Source organism: Moschus berezovskii, chromosome 8 (genome assembly GCF_049115385.1).
Source record: "Moschus berezovskii isolate FMDL1 chromosome 8, NW_MosBer_1.0, whole genome shotgun sequence".
Lineage (NCBI taxonomy): Eukaryota > Metazoa > Chordata > Mammalia > Artiodactyla > Moschidae > Moschus > Moschus berezovskii.
The window spans coordinates 69058908-69081607 of NC_142467.1; the positions used below are offsets into that span (position 1 = coordinate 69058908).

The 22700-nt window shown below is 58.9% G+C and overlaps 2 protein-coding genes across 2 annotated transcripts; both read right to left on the reverse strand.

The window, feature by feature from the left end:
- Positions 1 to 7439: 7439 nt before the first annotated feature.
- On the reverse strand, positions 7440 to 12850 carry TPGS1 (tubulin polyglutamylase complex subunit 1). Its single transcript, XM_055430758.1, has 2 exons — positions 12462 to 12850; positions 7440 to 8214 (listed from the first exon to the last, which is right to left on the reverse strand). The coding sequence occupies exons 1-2, from the start codon at positions 12833 to 12835 to the stop codon at positions 7680 to 7682; spliced, it is 909 nt and encodes a 302-aa protein (XP_055286733.1). The 5' UTR covers positions 12836 to 12850; the 3' UTR covers positions 7440 to 7679.
- Positions 12851 to 14253: 1403 nt separating this feature from the next.
- Positions 14254 to 21368, reverse strand: MADCAM1 (mucosal vascular addressin cell adhesion molecule 1). Its single transcript, XM_055430341.2, has 9 exons — positions 21289 to 21368; positions 20580 to 20678; positions 19339 to 19361; positions 19044 to 19227; positions 18722 to 18942; positions 18338 to 18610; positions 17683 to 18003; positions 15716 to 16207; positions 14254 to 14593 (listed from the first exon to the last, which is right to left on the reverse strand). Exons 1-9 carry the CDS (start codon positions 21366 to 21368, stop codon positions 14481 to 14483), a joined length of 1806 nt encoding a protein of 601 aa, XP_055286316.1. The 3' UTR covers positions 14254 to 14480.
- Between the last annotated feature and the right edge of the window lie 1332 nt (positions 21369 to 22700).

The following is a 22700-nucleotide window of genomic DNA, read 5'->3' on the forward strand; positions in this document are numbered from 1 at the left end:
GGGACACCAGGTGGCCCATGACAAAATAGCTCAAGGTAATAATTTGGCCGATCAGGTGGCCTGACAGACTGCCTTGCAGCAGGGGGTGGCCCCTCTGCTGGCCTTGGAGACCTCTTTTTCCCCTAGGTACACCCCAGCAGAGGCCAAAACCTTACTTGCCCAGGAGGGAACACAGACACACTCTTCCGGATGGATCACACTCCACGAAAAGCTGGTCCTGCCCGAACAGCAGGCCGTCACCATCATAAAGCAGATACACGACACCCTCCACATCGGACCATGCGCTCTCCTAACTTTCCTCAGTCTGCTCTTCTCCCCTCTGCACCTCAGGCAGGCCATCCAAACCGTGCATCGCTCCTGTCTGACCTGCACAACCACCTCCCCCCAAGGAGGGCTCCGGCCTCCCCAGGAAACCCACCAGCTGAGAGGACATCTACCCGGCCAAGACAGGCAGGTGGACTTCACCCACATGCCCAGGCACCGGGCTTATCGCTATCTGCTGGTGCTCATTGACACGTTCTCAGGATGGGTCGAGGCCTTCCCCACCTCCTGCGAAACGGCAGCAGTGGTGGCCGAAACTCTGGTCAAACACATCATCCCCTGATTCGGACTCCCCACCTCCTTTCAATCCGATAACGGACCCACTTTTGTTTCACAGATAACCCAGCAGGTAGCTGCGGCCCTCAACATTACCTGGCACCTCCACATTCCGTACCGACCTCAATCCTCGGGTAAGGTGGAACGGGTCAACGGGATTCTCAAGACCCATCTCACCAAACTTGCCTCAGAAGTGCGGCACTCCTGGGTCGACCTCCTTCCCTTGGCTCTAGCCCGCATCCGCACGACACCGCACTCAAAAACAGGTTTGACCCCCTTTGAGCTGCTGTATGGCAGACCCTACCGGCTGACACACCTGCCCTCAAGAAAACTGCCCCCCTTAGCCGAATATCTGCCCCTCTTCACCCGCCTGCGAGCCCTGCTCAGAGAACACTCAGATCGGGTACTGCCACAACCAGGAGAAGACGACGGCTCTCTCAGGCCGCCGTCACCAGGAGACCAGGTGTTACTCAAAACACTGTCTCCCAGGGCCCTCCAACCTTGCTGGACGGGTCCTTACACAGTGATCCTAACCACCCCCACAGCAGCCAAACTCTCAGGCCTTGAGCCCGCTCCCACCAGTGGCCGAAGATGATGGGGACCCTCCTAGTACTGGTCCTCCTCGGCCAGGCCCACGGGGGGTTCGATGACCCGGCAAAAGCAAGACAGATCCTGGCTAGGCAGATGGGAAAGCCTTGTGACTGTGCGGGAGGAACCCTCTCCCAATACCCCGAGGGAAGGGTCGGACAGGTTCAGGCAGTTAACTGTGGAGACAAAATGGCTTACAACTTTGTAGGGTCGGGATACATGTCTTCCTCGGGAGGATACTCACACATCAGGAGGGCCAACTCATGGCAATGCGTTAGGGCCATCCCAGTCCCAGACCCCCTGCCCCCTGGCCAACTAAAAAACTGCTCTTGCTCAGAATACCAGGAGACTCTCCACTCCCTATGTTACCTCAAAGAACAGGCCCGCCACTGCAAAGGCCCAAACAACAAAACTTATTGGACAGCAACACAAACAGGACACTTCCCGGGCACGTCAGGCTCAGGCCCCTCCTCGCCGGCGTGCCCCAATAAGGTGGGCAAAGAGGTTTGCTGGAACCTAAGAGCACCCATACATGTCTCAGACGGAGGGGGGGTCCAGGATATGGCACGAAGAGAACAGGCCCACCAGAAGCTCCAAGCAGTAATGGACCATTACTTTCCAAAGATCCACTACCATCCCCTGGCCCTACCCAATCGGCGGAGCCCTCTGCAACTAGATCCAGCAACCACAAACCTAATACAACTAACTTGGAATACCTTAAATCAGTCCAACCCTAAATGGGCCGAAGATTGCTGGATATGCCTGGCCGTAGGGACCCCCCGCCCACTAGCCATCCTGGCCAACCACTCCCAGCCAATCAACACTTCTACTGACCCATCAACGTGTAAGGTGACACCGCCCTTGCGGGTACAACCAATCGAGGCCTCAATAGGATACTGCCTGAGGGGTCAACTGACAGATAATGAGACTGCTCTAGATGTGGGAGTAGAGGACTTTGCTAACTGCACCACCATACAAAATATCACCACCTCTGTATGTGCCCCTCATCCCCTGGTCTTTGTCTGCGGAGGAAACCTAGCCTATACTTTCCTCCCTACTAATTGGACGGGAACCTGCATACTCGCAATCCTGCTTCCAGACATTGACCTGATTTCAGGAAAAGAGCCAGTTCCCATACCCACCCTAGACCATATACCTGGAAGGCAAAAGCGAGCTGTCCAGATGGTGCCTCTGCTGGTGGGACTAGGCCTGTCCACCAGCCTGGCGGCAGGGGCAGCGGGGATCGGCCTCTCACAACACACATACGCCAAACTCTCCCAGCAGATCATATCTGATGTCCACGTAGCTGACACCATGCTGGAACTTCAGGGACAGAGAGATTCACTGGCAGAGGTCGTCCTCCAAAATAGACGTGGACTAGACCTCCTAACCGCCAAAGAAGGCGACGTATGCCTTTTCTTACAGGAAAGATGCTGCTTCTATGCTAACCGCTCAGGAATAGTCCAGACCAAGATAAAGGAGCTACAAGACGACCTGGAGCAGAGGCGCAGACAGCTCCAAGAGAGCCCCCTCTGGACCAGACTCAACGGCTTACTCCCTTACCTCCTGCCCCTCCTAGGCCCTATACTTTTACTGGTTATGGGCCTCACCATAGGCCCCTGTCTCCTCCAGCTTGTTTTTCGCAGAGCCCAAGAACTGGCGCAGGCCGCCGCCGGACGGGCCATGGTGCTGACAGCCTACACCCGACTCAACCAGGAAGATATGGACCAGCCCTAGAGTCCTGCATAGGTTGACCTTTTGTCCCGACTGGCCCCAACCCCACGTCGCCCCCTTTCAGCAGGAAGTAGCCAGAAGACAGACAGCGCCCCTTGTCCTGTATCAAAAAGGCCGGGATGAAAGGTCACGCTGACCGCAGGCAGGAAGTACCGGCTGGAAAGCGCCAGCAGAAAACCCCCGCCAGGAAGTCCCGGGGACAGTTGCCCACCAATCAACGACCCATTACCGGGCTGATTGATGGACCCAAGGGCGCCAAAACACTAGCCAATCAGAAACCTACACGGAGCCATATAGACCAACCAGCACCTCAGGGCCAGACCCTTACCCTACATGGAAAGGATCTGGCACGTCCTCAGCCACCAGGGTATAAAAATGTTGCCTCACTCCCCGCAGGTCGCAGACTCCCGCCCCTGCCTGCTCACACCTGTGAGTTCTGCCGGAGAGCGATTGCCCAATAAAGCCTCTTGATCACCCCTTCTGGCGTTTTCACTGTCTTGCCGCGGTGCATTCTTACATGGAGGACTCTGAGAAACCTGGGCAGAGTAGCAGCTTCATCAGTACAGGGGGCTGTGCCCTGCACCCTGTGGGACCTGGAGGGGACCCTCATCTATAAAGTGGTCTGCACACCCTGCTTTGTCTAGTGTTCTAAATGTTTTCTGTTCCTCCTTTTCTGCCCATACCATCAACATCATAGCATTGGCATGTGGCAGTTTGTTGATCAGTAGTAATTAGAATGAATTATGATTCTTCCAGAGAACTTTGCCAACATACACCCCATATCACAGGAGTTTTGGGGTGGGTGGGGGCTCAGCTGGAAAATGTAAAGGGAGGTTCCAGGTTTATGGGCCCTCCAGCCAGTCCCCCCCACATGCGACTGTGTCCCCCCAGGAAAGCCCACACCTTGGACTCAAACATCTTGGGGTGGTGGCCACCTGGGGTTTCTACTTGCCTGTTTTCCAGCCATAGCACCTCCATTTTCCTGTGGAGGTACCCATTTTTAGCCTGCAAGGTTTGAATTGAACTGACCCCTAGCCCTGGCTGCAGAGCTGGGTCATCCAACCAATGTCCTAGGGCCCCTGGCTGCAGTGGTTCATTTGGGGACAGCATGTGACTTGGTCTTTTTCTGGGGCCACGATGCTGGGGTGGCTGAGCTGGGAGAACTTGGGCCTGCAGCTAAAGGACCATCTCGTCACCAGGAGACCTATGAAAAAAGTTGGCCCTCAGGAAAGCTGAGCTGCCTGATGGGAATGTGCTGATGATCCTGTTTGTGTTCTGGATCCAGCCATGCCTGACCTACCCCTGCAATAATGCAAGTAATTAAATTATTTCTTTTTTTGTTAAGCCAGTTTGAGTTGAGCCTTCCATCACACGCCTTAGAAGAGCCCTGAATTCAAATCTAGGTTCTGCCATAAACTTGGAAATGGTCCTCTAATGCTAAACCTTCCAGAACTGTGAGATAATGACTTTGTGTTGTTGTGGGTTTTTTCTGGGGTTTTGTTTTGTTTTTCAAGTGGTTTGTTACTGCAGCCACAGGAGATGAATACTCTGGCTTCTGTGAGTGTAGATTCTTCCTCTGGAAGAGTGATTAATTAATTCATGGCCTTCCACAGACATATTCAGGTACAGCAGTGAATAAAATTTATAAAAACCTATGCTTTTGGGGAGACAAGAAGAAAGGACAGAAGCAAGTTGTTAAGCAACTTCTGGTAGTAATTGTTATGAAGGAATATAGAGCATAGTGAAGCATTAGCAGTGGGAGTGGAGCAGACAGGTTATTTTGGATGGGGATTGGGGGAGGCGCCTCTCCAGAAGTGGCATTTGAGCAGAGACTAGAAAGGAGTGAGCCACATGGGTCTGGAGGAAGAGTGTCACAGAAAAAGGAACAGTGTGTGCAAAGGCCTGAAGCAGGGACAAGCCAGACCAGCTGGAGACCAGTGTGCCTAGCCCAGCGAGGGGACAGAGGCAAGGACAGACGCTGAGGAGTCTTCCTGCCCAGCCTTCCTCAGTGCTCACTTTGTTCACAGGCCATGTGGTGACCAGATGGCTCCAGGATCCAGGCCCAGGTCTCAGCACAGCAGCTCCAGGAAAAGTCCCAGGGCTGTGTGTCTCATTGGCCAGCTGGGAGTCACATGCTGTACCTGAAACACACTGAGGTCAGGGTGCCTGGGGCACTGCTGAGCTGGTGGGGATGTGGGCTGGTCCAGGGTAGGGAGGAGCAGGCAGGATGAAGCTATAATGGGCAAGCAACTGGATGCAGAGAAGGGCCCACTGACAGGACAGGGGAGGCACCCAGGCCAAGCTCCAGTCCTGGGCGGGGAGGCTTCCTTGGAGACCACACACTCTAGAGGAGCCCCAGGACGAGGGAGGCTGTCCGGAGGCTCCATCCTGGATGTGACAGGCCTGGGATGATCTTGGGATGTCCCTGAGGAGATGCCCAGCAGGTAGTTGGCTCTTCAGGGCTGGAGCAGAGCAGAGCTGGGCTTGAGAAGTGAATTTGAGACTCCTTGGTGACCAGGCAGTAATTGAAGTTGCGGCCCCGGTGAGATGCCAAGTGAGGAAGCATGAGTAGAGGAGAGGCCCCTAACAGAGCTCAAGGACACCTGCCTTCCCCTGGGAAGCTGGGGGAGAGGAGGAGACTTCTGGGGCCTGTGGAGTGTGGAAGGCAGGGAGGCCAGCGCCCACGCTGCTGCGAGGCCAGGTAAGCAGGATGGCTCAGCTTCCCCAGGTCATGCCTGTAAAGGTCAAGCCAGGACTTCTGGACCCAAGACCAGGTGTGATGGTGACGCAGGGGAGGCAGTGAGGGAAGGTGGATGGGACAGGGGATGGGACCCCAGCTGGTGTCAGCCTCAGCCCGACCCAGGTGGGGTGGGGGGAGTCGGGGGTTGGCCCTGAAGTGTGAGCTGCCCCCAGAGGTAGCTTCCCCTGAGGCAAGCAGGCCAGCTTAGACCTCTGGCCAGTCCTTCACTGGCCACGCCCTGGTGATTCCTTGCTGGCCACGCCCCTGGCAGTCCCCCACTGGTCATCCCCTGGTGGTCACTGGCCACTCCTGTTCCAGAGGGGGTGATGGGGCCTCCTGGGCCGTGTGGCTCCTTCTCTGCAGTGGGGCAACTGTGAGCCTCCTTAGCTGAGAAGAGGATCTGGTGGCACCAGTGACGGCTTCTATGTACTGTCCAGCCCTGTTTCTGATGGCTGGAGGGAGAGGTCGCCCCGGGGGACCACAGAGGTTACTGGCGGCTTCTGGGACCCAAGAGTAGGCCGTGCGCTGTGACAGCTAATGCTTACTGACTGAAGCACCTGCGTGAACCTTCTGGTTATGGAACAAATGACCCCACAACTTTGAAGCTTAAAACAATAACACTCATTCATTTACTCCAAAGCAGGAGCTACCAGTCAGGTACCTCCAGGTGGCTTGTACCTCCTCACAGCATGGCCGGTGCATGCCATGCCAGCACCCACAGGGGTACCTGTTGCCTTTCATGACAACAGGCACATTCAGCCAAGTACTGTCACAAAAGCCAGCAAGCACAAGGAGGGGGGACTCAGTTTCCATCTCTTTCCTGCCCCTGGAGGGGGTTGGGAGGTTTTGGAGGAGCCAGTGGGAAAAGAAAGGAAGGTGGGGCTGTTACTGGTTTATCGGTTACAGGCCAAGGGCAGGTGCTGGGAAACCAGAGGAGGCAAGCTGGCTCCTGCCAAAGGTAGCTGGAAAAAGGCTTTAGATTCCGTCCTTGTGTGATCTCCCTCAGTCAGAACAGGGGTGGCCTGGGTCCCAATTAACAGAGGAGGAAGCTGAGGCTGGACCCGCCTGCACCTGGTCTGGGCTAGCAGTGTGCTTCCTGCAGAGTCCTAGGTTCAGTAAGTGCTCCTGCTGGTGGGAGGGGGACACCCAGGTGCTTGGTGACTGTCTGGTGTGCCTGGATCCTGGATGGGTTCCCCTGTCCCTCCCCCCGACCGTGTGATGGTGGAGGTGGTGTGCATGACTGGCGCTTGGGCCCTGCTGGCCCCTTTCTGGTGGTGTGACCTATGCTCCTCTGGGCTTGGGTTTCACCATCTGCCAGATGTGGACAGTAGACTTCCCTGGTGGTCTAGTGGCTAAGACTGCACTCCCAGATGTGGACAGTGGTTTACCTTCTGCACAGGATGGTGGTGAGGCAAGACGCTACAGGCCTTGGACTTGTTGGCCTTTTCTGTCATCACCATCATGACTACCGGCCCAGCTGACCTCTTCCCTTGGCGGCTGGGGTAAACCGAGGACCAGAGAAGACCTGCTCCAGCCGGGTGCTCTGGGAGGGACGGCTGGGGGCAGCCCGAGCCTCCCAGATCTTGGGGCTGTGTGTCCAAGGCATGTCACTGGATGTGCCAGTGCCCTCCGCTCCCATGAAGCCGAGTGCAAGTGCAAGGGCACCCTGGTTTCTGGGCAGCGGTGGGACTCGGTGGGGCTGGCTGGGGTGTGCCCGAGTGGACAGTGTATCTGGGGACGTGTGCTGGGACTGGACACGGGTGCTCACACACACATCAGGTCAGCCTGGGGAACAGACTTTATTTCTGATCAGGAGAGGTGAACCTTGGTGAATGTGCGGGGAGGGATCCTCGCCCCCTCCCCCGCTGAAGGGGGCTGAGACATCATTCCAGGTGGGAAGCTGGCATGCAGGGATACCCCAGTCCTGGCCCCCGGAAGCGCTCCGCCCAGAAGTAGGTAAGCAGGCCCTGAGGGCCCTGTATGTCCAGGCGGAGGGGGAGGCGGCAGCGGAGGGCGGGTCTCAGCCCACGGGCTTGACCTTAGCGATGAAAAGGGCGGCGGCCTTCTCCAAGAACTCCTCCCGGGTCATAGGGGCGCTGGGTCGCCGGGCCACCAGCGCGCGGTCCATAGCCAGCGCCAGGCTGTCGGGCCCCAGGCGTGAGCCCGCCTCCAGGTAGCGCGCGGGCGCGGTGTCGTCGCTGGCCTGCAGGGCCCCCTCCAGCGTGTCCAGCACGGCCTGGCCCAAGCGGCGGTCGGCCACGGCCAGGCCCGGGTCCTCCAGCAACCGGTAGAGGGCGCCAGCGCGCGCCACGAACTCCAGCAGCACGAAGCAGGTGAGCATCCCCGCGCGGAACACGGCCAGCGGCACTGCCTCGTGGTCCCGGCACTGGATCTTGCGCAGCAGTGGCGCCACCACCTCCTCGGGGGCCTCTCCGTCGCGGCAGATGCGCTTCAGCAACTCGCTGTACGTGCGCCCGTCCAACCCCGGCTTCTTCTTGCGCCCGCTGGCGCTCAGGCACTCGTAGGCCACGCCGACGTTGTTGTTGAAGGCCGTCCTGAGGGCGGAGGGGGCGTCGGCTCGCACTAGAGGCCTGCTCCGGCCCCCCAACCTCAACACACCGGCCCCTCCTGCCTCAGGTCCGTTCCACCAGCTGTGCCCTGACCTGGAGCGCCCTCCCCCAGATCTCCTCACGGCCCCGCCAAGTCTGTGCTCAGCCGTCTGTGTTCAGCATCATGTCTAGGGCAGGATACTCCCCGACCCCCTAACCCCTTCCTATACTTATACTTATCTTCATGGAGTCCTCCTTAGTTCCCTCCCTCCCATCACATCAGCTCAGGAGCCTTTCTGGGAGTTCATCTGTCGAGTCACTCGTTACAGCCCCAGTGCCCACACCACCGCCTAGGAGCTAGAGAAACGGCTGCTGACTGCCAACAGGCTCCTGCCCAGGAACTTTCCACCTTAGAGGTGTCACTGGGCAGGACTGTCCCTACCTCTTAACTGTGTTAACTCATTTCACCTGTGTAGGCCCATAGCCTGTAACCCAGGGTGTGGCTCAAGCCCGCTGCTGCTGCTTTGTAAGTTTATCTGCAAGTAGCCGTATCAACCCGGACACGCTGCCTCCTGCCTCCAGAGGTCACATCAGGAATGGCCCCAGTGCTGACATGGCTCTCTTCCCATGGAGGGTCCACTCCTGCAACCCTGGGTGAGCAGTGCCCTGTTGATTCTGCAGCAGCCAGGAGGCCACTGAGGTTTCAGGTGCCTGTCCCTGTGGCCTGACAGCTCATCCATCCATCAACCACTCAGCTCTGCCTGAAGTCTCCCCCAGGAACCTGGTCAACCAGCCAGTTGTTCTAAGTGACTCAGTTGCCCTGGAGTTGGTCAGTGCTGTTCCTGGCCAGCCTAGACCTGTGCCGGTTCTATCCACTGTGCTTTTTCCTCATCTGGAGAATCAGGGCTCTAGTCCATGTCTCAGGATTCCTGGGAGGACAGAGATTAGTTTTTGTGCCTGGTGTGAGGCTGGGTCCCCATGTGTGCTTGTCACTTGCTGCCATGCAGCCCTGTCCAGGTGCTGTTTACCTGGGCTCCCAGCCTTGCAGGCAGGAAGATGCATGGCAGGCAGTAGTGGCCCAGGGCGATGAGATCATCAAGGGAGAAGATGGAGGAAGGCCACACCCCACCTCGAGCCCATTCTCCTCGGGGCTCAAGTTGAGAGGGGGCACCCCCGCGATCTGCCATCCTGGGCTCTGGTCCTCAGGCTCCCCGTGTCAGCTCCCACATGGAGGAGTTTACAGAGCACGTTGGGCATTTGTTAAAAAGAACTAATTTATGGGTCATGTCACAGAGACAGGGAGACTTTTCCACTGTAGACAGGGGGCTCTCGACGGGGTGACTCTGCCCCCAGGGGACACTAGTGATGATGTCTGGGGCCAGTTTTGTCACCATTGGGTGGGTGGAGGCCCAGGAGGCTGCTCAACACCTGCAGGACCCCCTACAGAGTGACCCCCCCCAACCCACACAATGTCAGAGAGCCAAGGGGGAGGGGCTCTGGTTCAGTGCTTGAAGAGATGGGGTCCTCTTCTTGCTCACAGCCTTTGCCTTCATATGTGCCCCTCTGAGTCATGTGGTGTAAACCCCCACTGACTCAGGTGTGTGTGAAATGTGTACATCTCAGGACTTCAGAGGTCACATGGTCATGGAATGCAGGGTCTCCTGGGGGGTTTGTGGACTCCTTTATTTCGGTGTGTCTCATCTGGGGAGACTCTGCCTCCAGGGGACACGGGGTGATGTCTGGGGATGTCTGTGCTTGTCATGGGGGAGGGCTCCTGGCACTGAGGGGGTGGGGAGCAGGGAGGCTGCCCCACAGCCTCACAGTACCCAGGATGCCCCCACAGAGGCTGCTGTAAGCCGAGGATGCTAGCCTGGACACTTTGGTGCTTCTGCGTGTTTTCTGGGGCGAAAGGGCCTGCAGGGGTTGGTACTCCCGCTGCTACTCTCAGCACGTGGCGTGGCTGCCCTCCCGCATCGGCTGTGCTCTGGGGTCTGGTCAGCTGTTGGCTCCTCTGTCTACCAACACGTGTCATTTCTCCACCTCAGCAGAGGGGATTTAGGTTGTTCGCCCCAAATCTTTCATGCTGAGGTCGTTCTCAAGAGCAGCCCCAGGAAACCCCAGCCACCGCACAGCATCAGGGCTTCATGGCCTCAGGTGGACCCACGCCCGGGACCCGCCTGGTCTGGCTTCTGACCTGGCAGCTGAGGTGACTGGGCTTCCGCCTGGGAAGCCACCTCTGAGATCAGGGAGGCCAGGTGCACCACTAGCCCTGGTCGTTTGCCCTGCCCACTCGTTTCCCTTGGAGCCTCCCACCGACAGCTCCAGCAGCCCTGCAGCGTGGTGGACAGTGTGTCATCCCCTCACCCCCATGCGCGCGGTGCAGGTCTGCCCAGAACCTGTGGGTGTGGCCTTGTCTGGAAGTAGGGTCTTTGTGGATGTCATTAGCTCAGGATCTGGAGATGAGATGAGCCTTAAGCCCAATACCAACTATCCTTTAGAGACAGACACCGAGGATGAGGGATCTGGATGGCCAAGGATGTTCACAATGCCCTGAAGGGAAATAAGCTGGAAGGACCTCCCCCAATAGCCTCAGGGGATGGGGGAGCACAGCCCGGTAGCCCCTGGATTTCTGGCTTTGGCCCCCAGACTGTGGGAGAATACGTTTCTGCTGCTTTGAGTCATGAGCTTGTGGTAACTGCTTGCAGCAGCCCCGGGACACTCAGGCAGCCCCTAGGTTCTAAACCCTACACGTCTCACGTGCTCTCACCTTGAGGGCCACTGGACATGGGGTGGCCAGCAGCTCACAGCTACTTGTGTGGACTAGGAAAAGCGCTGCAAAAAGCCTTCATGTAAAGGTCCTGGTCTGTGATATCTAGGGGGTGGGTGGCTTGTGAAGTGCTTGACCTGGACAGGGACCTGACAGCCCTGCTGCTGACTGTTCTCCTTGGAATGTGTCCTTGGTGTCCCTGTCTTCTGCTTCCCTCCTTCATGTCTATTCTGCCTTCTCACACTTTCCTGTGGGTGCACTGAGGCTCCTCAGAGTCGGGTCCTGGGCTCTTCTCAGCTCCCCTGAGGCCTCCATAATACCCCTCTCCCCATGACAATCTCGTACCCTGTTACATGTCTCAGCTGCAGACGTGAGTAACCACCTTCCAACTGCAAGGTTTTCCCAGAACCCGATTGACTAGTGACCTCCCCTCTCACAGACCACCTGGGGCTGCTCCTGTACAACCCCCAGCCACCCATGCATGCCCGCCAATCTGCCCCCTACCCCCCACCCCCACCAGGCCCCCATCTCCAGGTGGTCCCTTTTCTGGCTGTCACTTCGGACACCCCGCCGGCTCTCCACATCCGGCTCCTCCTGGCCTCTCTGCTTCCCAGCTTGGGGTCTACACGTTGACTCAGGAGGGTGCTCCCAGGCAGGTGGGTGCTGGGCTCAGGCTGAAACGCTCTCTTGCTTGGCTTCCTTCCCTTTACTGGGTTCTTTGGGGACCCCCTCAACATCTGAGTCCCAGCTCACGCACATCCAGCGGCCACCCTGTCTGATTGATGCTGCGAGTCAGACGGCTTCTCTCCATCCACCTGACCCGGTTCATTCACTCACCTTTCCCCCAGGTCAGAACTGTGGGGGGTTGCGGGGGAGGCGCCATTCCCTCCACCTCCCCATGCTTTAGCTCTTCCCCTTCCCCATGGGTCCCACACTACAGCCCCGCAGCCTCCAGACCAGCGCACCCGGTACCTCGTGCCTGCAATCCCTTTCCCTGTGTGTCATGCGGGCCCCTTCCTGGACGCCCCTCCTGCCCGCAGGGGACCTCCCCGTAGAAGAGGGGCCTCGAGTGACTGGTTTGCTCCCCGTCTCCACGACCCAGCCCTATAAATACTCATTTTCTGATTGAATGGGCAGGGTTCTCCATGCTGGTAACGCGGCAGTTAGGAGGGGCCAAGTCCTGTGTGGGCTCCATGATTTTCAAAAGTGGGGTGGGGTGCACGGGGAAACTCGACATCTGCAAAGAGGCATTACCAAATACCAAGTCGACCAGAAGTACCAGCGCCAGCACTCAACTGGGTGGCCTCGCCGGGACCCTGGAACCCCGCGCGGTCCACGCCCCTCCTGCGCCAGACGCAGCCGTCTACAGTTCCCAGTACGCCCCGCGCTCGTGAACCGGCGCCGAGGGTGGGAGCCGCGCGGAGCCCGCTGGGAGTTGAAGTCCGGCTGCGGCCCCTACCCGTCCAGGCCCGGCCCAGCCCCGCACCTCTGGGAGTGGTGAGCCAGGCGAAGATGCCACAGTGCGCGGCCCAGGCGCTGCTGCTGCAGCAGGAGCTGGCCCGGAGGCTCCCCGGCGCCGCCGTTTGCAGGAGACCGCAGGCCCATGTTCTCGAAGTAGTGCGCCAGAAAGGCGATGGGCTCCTCCGGTCGCGCCTCCAGCACCTTTAGCAGGGCCGCGCGTAGCATCTCCGTCACGCCGACCTGTCGCAGGAAGTCCTCTTCACTCTCGGCCGTCGCCGCCGCTCGGGACACCACCGGCCGGCCGCTGTCTGTGAAACTGGTTGCCTGTGCCACCGCCTGCCGCCGCTTCTCCACTGCCGCCATCTTCGCTGAGGGCAGAGGGACCGGAAGCGCTGCCATACCTCTCAGCGCGCTGCCGCTTCAGAGCGGCCATCTTGGTTAAGGGCAGAGGGCACCAGAATCTCGCTGAGAGACTCTTACGAAATCACCAGGGCAGGCCACCCTTTTCCCTAGGTTCTAATAGGCACTGTCTCCAGGTTTCCTCTTTATGTGTGCTGCTTGGCTTTCCTGGCTTAGAGGCGGGGCTTAAATTTTGCCAGACTCCAAAATGGACCCCTGGAAGGGCTTGGTTTAAGGTATGAAGCCGATTGCTTGCCATCTTGGTAATGGGAGAGTCCTTTCTTAGCCTGGTCCCATAGCAACAGGTCTCCTTGGTTACCAGGGAAACCCGCCAAGCTAGGGCGGGTGGCTCCACCTCCATGCCGGGACTAAGCGCCGCTCTCTCCCGCTTTTTTGATTTTAAACTCGGGGGCTTTGTGCCCAGCCTGGCCTTCAGCCTAACCCAATATGCGTGTGAGTTTGTAGCTCACCTCGTGCGGAAAGGCTTCCTCTCCCCACCAGGCTGGGTTAGGGGTCTCCTCTGCACTTTCGCGGCCCTTAGTCACGTGTACGCGTTCGTAGAGCGAATGACAACGGTGCCCAGTTCCCTGTCCCAGCCTGCTACCTTTCGGTACCACCAGAGGGCGCTTTCTCACGCCTCATCTTCTATAGCTGTGAAAGTGTTAGTCACTCAGTCGTGTTCGACTCTGCGACCCCATGGATTGTAGTCCGCCAGGCTTCTCTGTCCATATGATTATCCAGGCAAGAATACTAGAGTGGGTTGCCATTGCCTTCTCCAGGGGATCTTACCGACCCAGGGATTGAACCCAGGTCTCCTGCATTGCAGGCAGATTCTTTACGGTCTGAGCCACCAGGGAAGCCCTAAGCCCTATAGCTCTAAACTCTTGCAAAGATCGCCAGTTCCAGAAGGCTGAAACCCCTGGCATCTACAGCCCTTCACCTGCCAGTATCATGTCCAGCCTCTGTCTCGACCCCTGCCGCCACCTCCCCCGCCACCTAACCCCCAGCCACCCTAAAAGAGTACATACAGTTTCCCTTATCAATCACCCTTCTGTTTCTTTGCCGTGCAGTCCTCCAACAAGTACTTTTCTCCGCTTCTTTTGAGGACTTCTAGTTACCAGGGACGGGGGAGCCTGGTGGGCTTCCGTCTATGGGGTCGCACAGAGTTGGACACGACTGAAGCGACTTAGCAGCAGCAGCAGTTACCCTTTAAGTTTCAGCGTTCCCACATGCGCGGGGGGGGGGGGGGCGTGCCCAGGCAGAGTACACTCCTTCCCCCACCCCTGGCCACCTGGGGCTGCGGTGGTGTCTGTCCTTCCTTTCCTCTCGGGGGGAGTCACCTAGAGCAGAGGATGGTTGGAGCTGAGCGGAGGATTCCCATGTCGTGGGACCAGGACAGAAACCACTAAGGTCAGACTAGATGTTCTTTATTCTTCAGCTCTGCACCATGGAGGGTTGGCTCCCCAGGGGCCCACGGAAGGGACACCCAGCCAGCTGGGGAGCCTGGTTGTGCCGGCCATCAGGGTAGGGAGCCCATGGTCACTGCCTGCTGTCCAGAATGCTGCCCACGTCCTCTAGTCACAACCGAGTAGAAGGAAAGTCCCCCTTCGTGTGGTCTACGTGGGGTGGGGGTGTGAGGCCCCGGTCATCTGCTTGTGGGCTGGCAGCGTTTCCACAGGCGGTAGGCAAGGAACACCAGGAGAAGGAGCCCCAGCGCCAGGCTGCTGGTCCACAGAGCAGCTGACATCGTCGGGGAGCCTGGAGAGAGAAGCATCTGGAATCCTGCAGCCCTCTTCAGGCTTGGGGAGCAGCCTGGCAGAGCCTGCTAATGGCTCACAGACTGACCAGGTTTCCTGAAACTGTACACAGGACTTAACAGTTTAAAACACCTTTGTGAAATGTACAAAAATCCCTGAACTAGCCAAAGGCCTTTGTGTGTTTAGTCATTCAGTACTGTCTGACTCTGCGACCCCATGGACTGTAGCCCACCAGGCTCCTCTGTCCATGGAATTCTTCAGGCAAGAATGCTGGAGTGGGTTGCCATTCCCTTCTCCAGGGGATCTTCTGACCCAGAGATCGAACCTGGGTCTCCTGCATTGCAGGCAGATTCTTTACCATCTGAGCCAACAGGAAAGCCCCCAAAGGCCTTTAGAGCAACTCTTTGGAAAGGTACATAGGACCTTGTAGTTAGAAGTGAGCAGTCCAGGAAATTCCTGATGGTTCAGTGGCTAAGCCTCTGCACTCCCAGTGTAGGGGACCCAGGTTCCATACCTGGTCAGGGAACTAGATCCCACATGGGCACAACTAAAGATACTGCAAGCTGCAACTAAGACCAGATGTGGCCAAGTAAATAAATAAAGCACCATATAAATAAATATTTTTTAAAAAATGGGCAGTCCAGTGAGGGGCCCCTCACCACTGCTGCATTTGAAGCAGTCTGGGTGGACAGCACTATCCATGTAAAACACACATTGCATTTTGAAGACAGTCTGAAAACAAACAAGTCATGCTTCTTACTAGACTGCATGTTGAAAGGATAACATTTGAGATATATTGGGCTTGAAGATATATTGTCAAACTTATTACTTTCTTTTCCCTCCTGAATGTGGCTTCCAGAAAAACTGAAATTACTGATGTGTCTGTGTCCTGTTTCTGTTCCACAGGCTGTCTCAGTCCATCGAGTCCATCACTGCTGTGACAGCTACAGTGTCCCTGAAACTTAGTTATCGCCATACAGGCAGCTGTGACTTGTGACCCTTAACAGGTCAAGGAGGCCCACTAGACAGCTGGGGACACAAGCTGACTAGCAGGGAACTCCTTGTCTAAGGCCTGGACACAAGGCTCCCCTCCCTCCCAGGCCCCTGCAGCTCCCCAACTCACAGATTTCCGGGATCACATACAGGTTGGCCGTGCGGCCCCCAGGGTCCACGCGACACTGGAACCAGCCCTCAGGATGGCACCCGGACCACAGCATGCTCCTGCTGCTTAGCCAAGCTTGGGCTCCTGCCTCCTGCGTCTCGTAGGCCTCCAGCCCACCAGGGGCCTGGGTCCAGTGCACGGCCATGCCGGGACCGCAGGGCACCTCGCACAGCAGCTCCAAAGCTCCTGATGCTGACAACTGGTGGATCTCCGGGAGGCACGGCCTGGCGGAGCTGTTCCTGGGCGTGGGGCCAGGACTTGCGGGGCTGCAGGTGGAGGCCAGCTCGGGGGAGGTGATGACGGGGGGCCTCGGGGGCGTCATGACAAAGGGCTCTGGGGTGGTCGCATCAGTGGGCTCTGGGGATGCTGTGACCCTAGGCTCTGCGGGGGTCATGGCGGGCGGCTCTGAGGAGGTGATGCTGGGGGGCTCCGGGGAGGTCAGGCCCTGCAGGACTGGAAAATGCAGCAGCCATTTGTCTTCTCCCTGCTGCCCAGGCCCCTCTCCTACCTCTCTCTCCACCTGGAACACATGGTTGGACCTGATCTGCTCCAAGCCCTGCCCTTCACTTGGATGAGTTGCAGGGTATCCCAGTGGGTAGGAGCAGGGTTGGGGTCTGACATGCTCCCCCTCACACCAGCGAGTGTCTAATCTGTTAAGAGGCGTGAGAGCCCACCACCTAGGGGCTGGGCTGCAGAGTGATGCAGGCATTGGATTTTATTATTATGGGGCTAAGAGGGGAGGAGGGGAGGAGGGGAGGGAGGGCCTGCCTAAGGAACAGGGACGTGCCTGAGTTTTCTTTCTGCACCACCTTGTGGTGCGGATGAGAGACTGAGGGTCCTCCCACCCCACCCTACTTCCCTTACTTCAGTTCACCTGAGCCAAACCTTCCAGGCCCCCAGGACCCCAGTCATTAATGTGAGTTTTGGGGTGCCCGGTCAGAGAACCAGTCTGTGCTTGCTTGGTGAGAGGCTGTCACAGGCTTGGTGATATGGGTGGAGCTGTCCCAGATGAGAGCAAACTAAACAGTAACCTCTGATGTGAACTGACCACCTACTGTGTGCCAGGCCCCACATTAAATGTTTTCATCTCTCATTCAGCAAGCATTTATTGTGCACCTACGATGGGCCAGGTCCCCAGGATAACAGTTATTCATTCGTTCAGGATGTATCTACTGAACACCTACATGCACTGGGCACTGTTTTAGCCTCTGGGGACACAGCCGTGAACACATTCCTAGCTCAGTGAAACCAACAGCAGGGGAGACAGATGATGGGGGGAAAGAGTGAGCACACAAGTCGGATGTTGATAAAAGGTGGCTAGAAACATTCAACAGGGGAAGAGAAGAGGCCTGTGTGTGTGGGGGGGCTGTGGTGGGACCTCTTGGGCAGGAAGATCAGGGCAAGCCTCACTGGGAAGGAGATCCGAGGCGGGTGGAAGAGCTGTAGGAAAGAGCATTCCCATGGAGGGCACAGTGATGCAAAGGCCCTGGGGCAGCACTGGCCCCGAAATGTAGGAGGAACTGCAGTGTGAGTGAAGGGGAAGAAGGGAGGGGGATAGGGCAGGTATGCAGGGCCCTGTGGGTGGGTGCAGACAGCTTGGACTTTCACCTGGAGGGAGGTGGGAGCCCCGGAGGGCTGTGGGCAGAGGAGGGGCAGCACCTTGGTGGGCTTGGCTCAGGCCAGGTGTGCTGCAAATTTGTTGAATGACTGAACCATCGAGAAGTAGACCCCTGGCTGCCACCAGGGGCCAGGCGAAGGATGGAAAGCGACTTTCCCTCCAGCTGGTGGTGCGGGACCTGTCCAGGTGGAGACCCAGCGGGTGCAGGGAGAAGCCAGGACTCCCACTGAGTATCCAGGCAGCCGCCCAGGGCTCATCAGGGACTCAGGTGCTGGGCGCTGTGACCTTGTCCACTTCCCCGCGGGCTCACCTGGAATGGGCCGGTGGTGGGTCAGCTCCAGGCCGGGTAGCCTCATGGTCACCTGGCAGTGGAGGGTGGGCAGGCTGGAGGTCTCTGAGGTGGGCAGCAGCCAGCGCTGGGTCACTTGGAACAGCGGGTCCTCGCCTTCCTGGGGCTCCTCAGTCACGTTCGGGAGGGCTTCCACTCCCTCCAGTTCCCGATCCCCCAGGAGCAGGGACATGGAGAGGGTGTCAGGGCCAGCAGGTGTGACGTTGTGGGCCGTGCAGGCCACCTCCTGGTCCCTCCCTGGCACTATGGCCTCAGGGGACACAGTCAGCTGGTCTGGGAAGGCTGTGGGGGAGGGGAGGAGAGGGTGACCTGAGCCGGGAGGTTTAGGGCGCAGCCGAGGAGGGGCGTGGAGGTGGGGCCTGGGGTTCCTGGAGATTGCTGGGGGCACGGGGACAGGGGAGACCCACTACGACAGTCTGTGTGGCTAGAATATAAGGTGTCAGAGCGAGTCCAGAGCAGAAAGGGCAGGAGGGTGAGGTCCTGAAGGATCGGGGTGGATGGGGGAGAGGGATGCGCGAAGGGGGTTCCAGGCGGAGGTGGCCAATGGACGGAGGGAAAGCAGGGCTGCCGGCCGGGGCCCTGCTTGCGCAGAGGCGGGGGGGGGGGCGGGGCTCACCAAACACCAGGAGCCGCACCCGGTGCTGGAGGGCCACGTCCCCGCAGGAGCCCACGCACACGCGGGTCCCCGCCGCAGACAGCGAGGCGTTGAGCACGTACAGGACGCTGAGGCCCGCGCCGGACTGCACAGCGCCCAGACTGGTGTCCAGGCCCCGCCACAGCACCGAGGCCGCCATGCCGTCAGCGCAGGTTATGCGGCAGGTGAAGTTTCGCGACTCTCCCACGGCCATCGCCACCTGGCTCTCAGGTGGATCCACTTCCAGCAGCCCACCTGCGGGAGACCGCGGTCTCAGCCCCGCCCTCCGCCTCCCAGGCCCCTACGTGGGGTCCCCCATCACCTCCCCAACCTCCGCACGCGCGTCTGCGGCCCCTTCCCGCTCACCGCGGCCCGGCTGGAGCAGCCCCAGAAGGAGGGGAAGCAGGAGGGCGCGGCCCCGCTCCATGCTCGGCCAGGCTCTGTCCCTTGCCTGCGGGGGCGGTGGCTTAAATAGTGGCGTCCCGGGCTCCTTCCCGCCGCCCCGCGACCCCTCGACCCCGCTTTCCTCCTCCATCTGCTCCCCGGGGGTTTCCCGAGGGGGTTTCCCACCCTGACCCCCGACGACCCTGGAGGCGACAGAGGGGCAGGGGTTGGGGGCGAGAGGGGCGGGGTAGGGGAGCGGCCGAAGTCGGAACAGGAGGGCAGAAGGCCTGGGCCGGTTACAGGCCTCGCTTTTAGAAACGCAACCTCGGAAGATGGAGGCAGGAGAGGGCTGACGGTGGAGGAAGTCAGGCCCGGGGTTGGCGCCAGGATCGCGCCGTCGCGGGACTCTCGGTCTTCACTACCCGGAGCGGCCGCGCGGGGGCGGCTGCCCCGGGGTTCTCCTGCGCTGGACCTCCCGGAGAGGGGTCCTGGCGGAGCGAGGGGAGGTCCCCCAGGGGTGAGGATGTTGTGGAGGTGGTGGGGTCTCTTGGGGATGATGGGGCTGCGGCCCACGGTGCCTAGGACACCGCACTACCCACCTCTGAGCTTGTCTCCCGTGCGCCTAACGGGCAGGCAGGATGGGAACCCGGGGCCACGGAGCGTCTTCTGAGGAGACGCCTGGGAGGGGACCCACAACAATCATCAGCCAGGCCCGAGAGCCTCGTGTCCACAACGCCTGAATCCATCTGCCCTTTCCGTTGTGTAGACCACCCTCAGCCCGGTCCTGGGTTTCTTCTAGGCCATTCACCACCGGGCACCAGAGTGGATTTAGAAACACCCTCTGAGCATGCAGACACTCCACGGCTGCCCGGTGGCAGAGGGAAAAACCCCAACTTCAGGCCGCGGCCGGAGCCTGGGCACTTGGCAGCCTTCGGACCTAGCACGTGCTTTCTCTGCTGGGCTGTTTCCAGACGCAGCCTCCTGAGTGGGAAACCCCCCACCCCAGCCTGCTTCCCTTCCCCCCACTTCCTCCAGGTCCTTAGAGAGGTCAAATGGCTGATGTCATATCCCCCCTGTACTGGGAATGGCCGGGGCAGGGGGGGGGGGGTTGTCAGCTGTGGCCTGTGCTGTGACCCCAGACTCAGAGCACAGCAGGCACGCAGGAGGAAAAGGGTGGAGGGTCCTGGCTGCCCCCCACCCCCGCCTGACTTCAGGTGTGACTTGTGCCTCACTTTCCCTGATTTCAGAGTAAGAGAACCTGCTGGGAGATGCCAGTTTCTAAACACTACCAGATCTGCCCATCTGTGTTCGCAACATCTTTTTTTTTTTAAATTAACTTATTTGACCATGTGGGGGTCTTTATTGTGGCTCTCAGCATCTTCCATCTTCCTTGCAGCTGCTGGATCTTTAGTTGCAGCAGATGGATCTAGTTCCCTAACCAGGGATGAACCCAGGCTCCCTACATTGGGAGCACAGAGTCTTAGCCACTGGACCACCAGGGAATGCCCTCTTCTCAAGATCTTAACTGTCAGAGGCAGAACGTGGGGCCCAAGATCAGGGACTGGAGGCAGAAAAGGGGAGCCGAGGCTGAGGGGCTGGGACAGAGGAAGGGCTGAGGCTAGGGGGGAACTGGGGGCTGAGGTGAGCTGGGGAAGGGGTGGCTGTAGAGGGCTGGGGACAGAAGAAGGAGGCTGAGGCTTGGAGGTCCAAGGGTTGGAGGGTGGGGCTGGGGGTGGGGGGTCAGGCTGTGGGGGGCTGGCGTCAGGGGATGGGAGTTGAGATTCTGGGGGCCCAGGTGTGTGAACCCAGAATCTGGCTTCTTTGGCCCCATCCCCCCTACCCCTGGTGCCGGGAAAGGCTGCACAGGAAGGCGGCTCCGAGGTGCGGTTCCTCCCCAGGCCGGAGGTTTGGGCCCTTCTCGGGAAGCTGGGCCCTTAACCTGGGTGGGGGGCAGCTGGCCTGGTGAATGGGTCTCTTCCCAGCCCCTGACCTGGCTTCCTGCCGCCCTGGCAGCCAAGGTCCTGGCAAGGCACGGGCCTGCTGCTCCCACCCCCCCACCGCCTGGCCCCTCCAGCTCCAAGCCTCTGGCTGCGTGAACGAAGAACCTTTGGGTTAAAGATGCCCGCAGCATTCAGAGGGCAGTGCTAAGGGGGACACGATGACCAGAGTGTCAGTGGAGGGCACCATGAGGAAGGGACAGGTGGGCTCAATGGAGGAAGAAGGTTCTGGGCAGAGGTGGGGGACAGGAAAGGACGGAGACGGTAGGGGTGGGGGGAGGGGGATGGGCAGGTGCTTGGAGGAGCAGAGCCGGCACCAGGGGGAGGGGATGGGAGACTGAACCCTGCTCCCAGGCTGCTCCAGGGACACCTGCTTCCTCCCCTGGGTGACTGAGCCCGTGGGAGCCGCTGCCAAGGGGGCTGATGGTCTGGCAATACCCCCTACCCTGGGCTTCCTGCTCTTGGTCTCCACTTCCCAGCATTGGCCCCTGCACAGAGGAAGTCCTCAGTGGCCTCTGCCAGAAGCCTCCTTCCCATGGAGGGTCCCGTCACCGCCGGAGGTCCGACACTCTAGCCTTCTCCTTGCTCCCCAGGATGACCTCAGGGCTCTGTGGGGGACTGGGCTGAGCCATGGTGTCCAGAGGACATCGCCCTGGCCCCGGGAGACACCTGTTCCCCCAGGAGCCCTGTACTCTGCCTGGCCAACTCCCCTTGCTAGCATCACTGGTCAGTTGAGGGGCCTCATGGATTTTCTTTGGCGTGAGCTAGAGCCCTGGGGCAGGGCTTGGTCATTGGAGCCCCCCCCACGTCAAATGCCCCACTCAACTCTGGTGCTGGAGGACCCTGGATGTCACCCTCAGCCCCCTCCCTGGGTGACTTTCTGCCTGGGTGGTCTCAGGGAGGCTAGGGGAAGAGATGGAGGCTGTGAGGGTCAAGGATCACCTGTTACATAGCCCCATAGAAGGTTCTAGAGCCTGACGGGGCTGTTCCATCGGTTCTTCAATGTCCCTGCTGGTCCTTGAAGTTCCCTGGTCAAGCTGGGCTGAGGGGATGAGGAAGGCACAGGGGCTGGGCAGGCCCCAACTGACCTTAGCAGGTGTGGGCAGAGATCAACTGAGGTCTGCCTGCCCAGCACCTGCCCATCCGGCCATCCACAATTATGCATCCACTCTGTCCCTTAGGCCACCAGCCTCCAACCACCACTATCCATCCATCCACCCAGCCTTCTGTCCACTTGGCATCCAGCTGTCCATCCACCCATGCATCCATCCACCCCCAACTGAACACCCTCCCCCATCTACCAACCCACATGTCCACTTTGGCAGCCTCAGTGTGGTGTGGTGAATGGCTGTGTTTGAGGGGGGAAGCACTGCTCTGCTGCTCCAGGCTGTGATGAGGGGGGAGGTTACAAGGTTGTGGCACAGGGCAAACTCAGATCACTACTGAGTTTGTAGTAGGCAGGGCTGCCAGCCAGGTGTCACTCAGTTCAGTTCAGTCGCTCAGTCATGTCCGACTCTTTGATACCCCATGAATCACAGCACGCCAGGCCTCCCTGTCCATCACCAACTCCCGGAGTTCACTCAAACTCACGTCCATAGAGTCGGTGATGCCATCCAGCCATCTCATCCCCTGTCGTCCCCTTCTCCTCTGGCCCTCAATATTTCCCAGAATCAGGGTCTTTTCAAATGAGTCAGCTCTTCGCATCAGGTAGCCAAAGTATTGGAGTTTCAGATTCAACATCAGTCCCTCCAGTGAACACCCAGGACTGATCTCCTTTAGGATGGACTGGTTGGATCTCCTTGCAGTCCAGGGGACTTTCAAGAGTCTTCTCCAACACCACAGTTCAAAAGCATCAATTCTTCAGCGTTCAGCTTTCTTTATAGTCCAACTCTAACATCCATACATGACCACTGGAAAAACCATAGCCTTGACGAGACAGACCTTTGTTGGCAAAGTAATGTCTC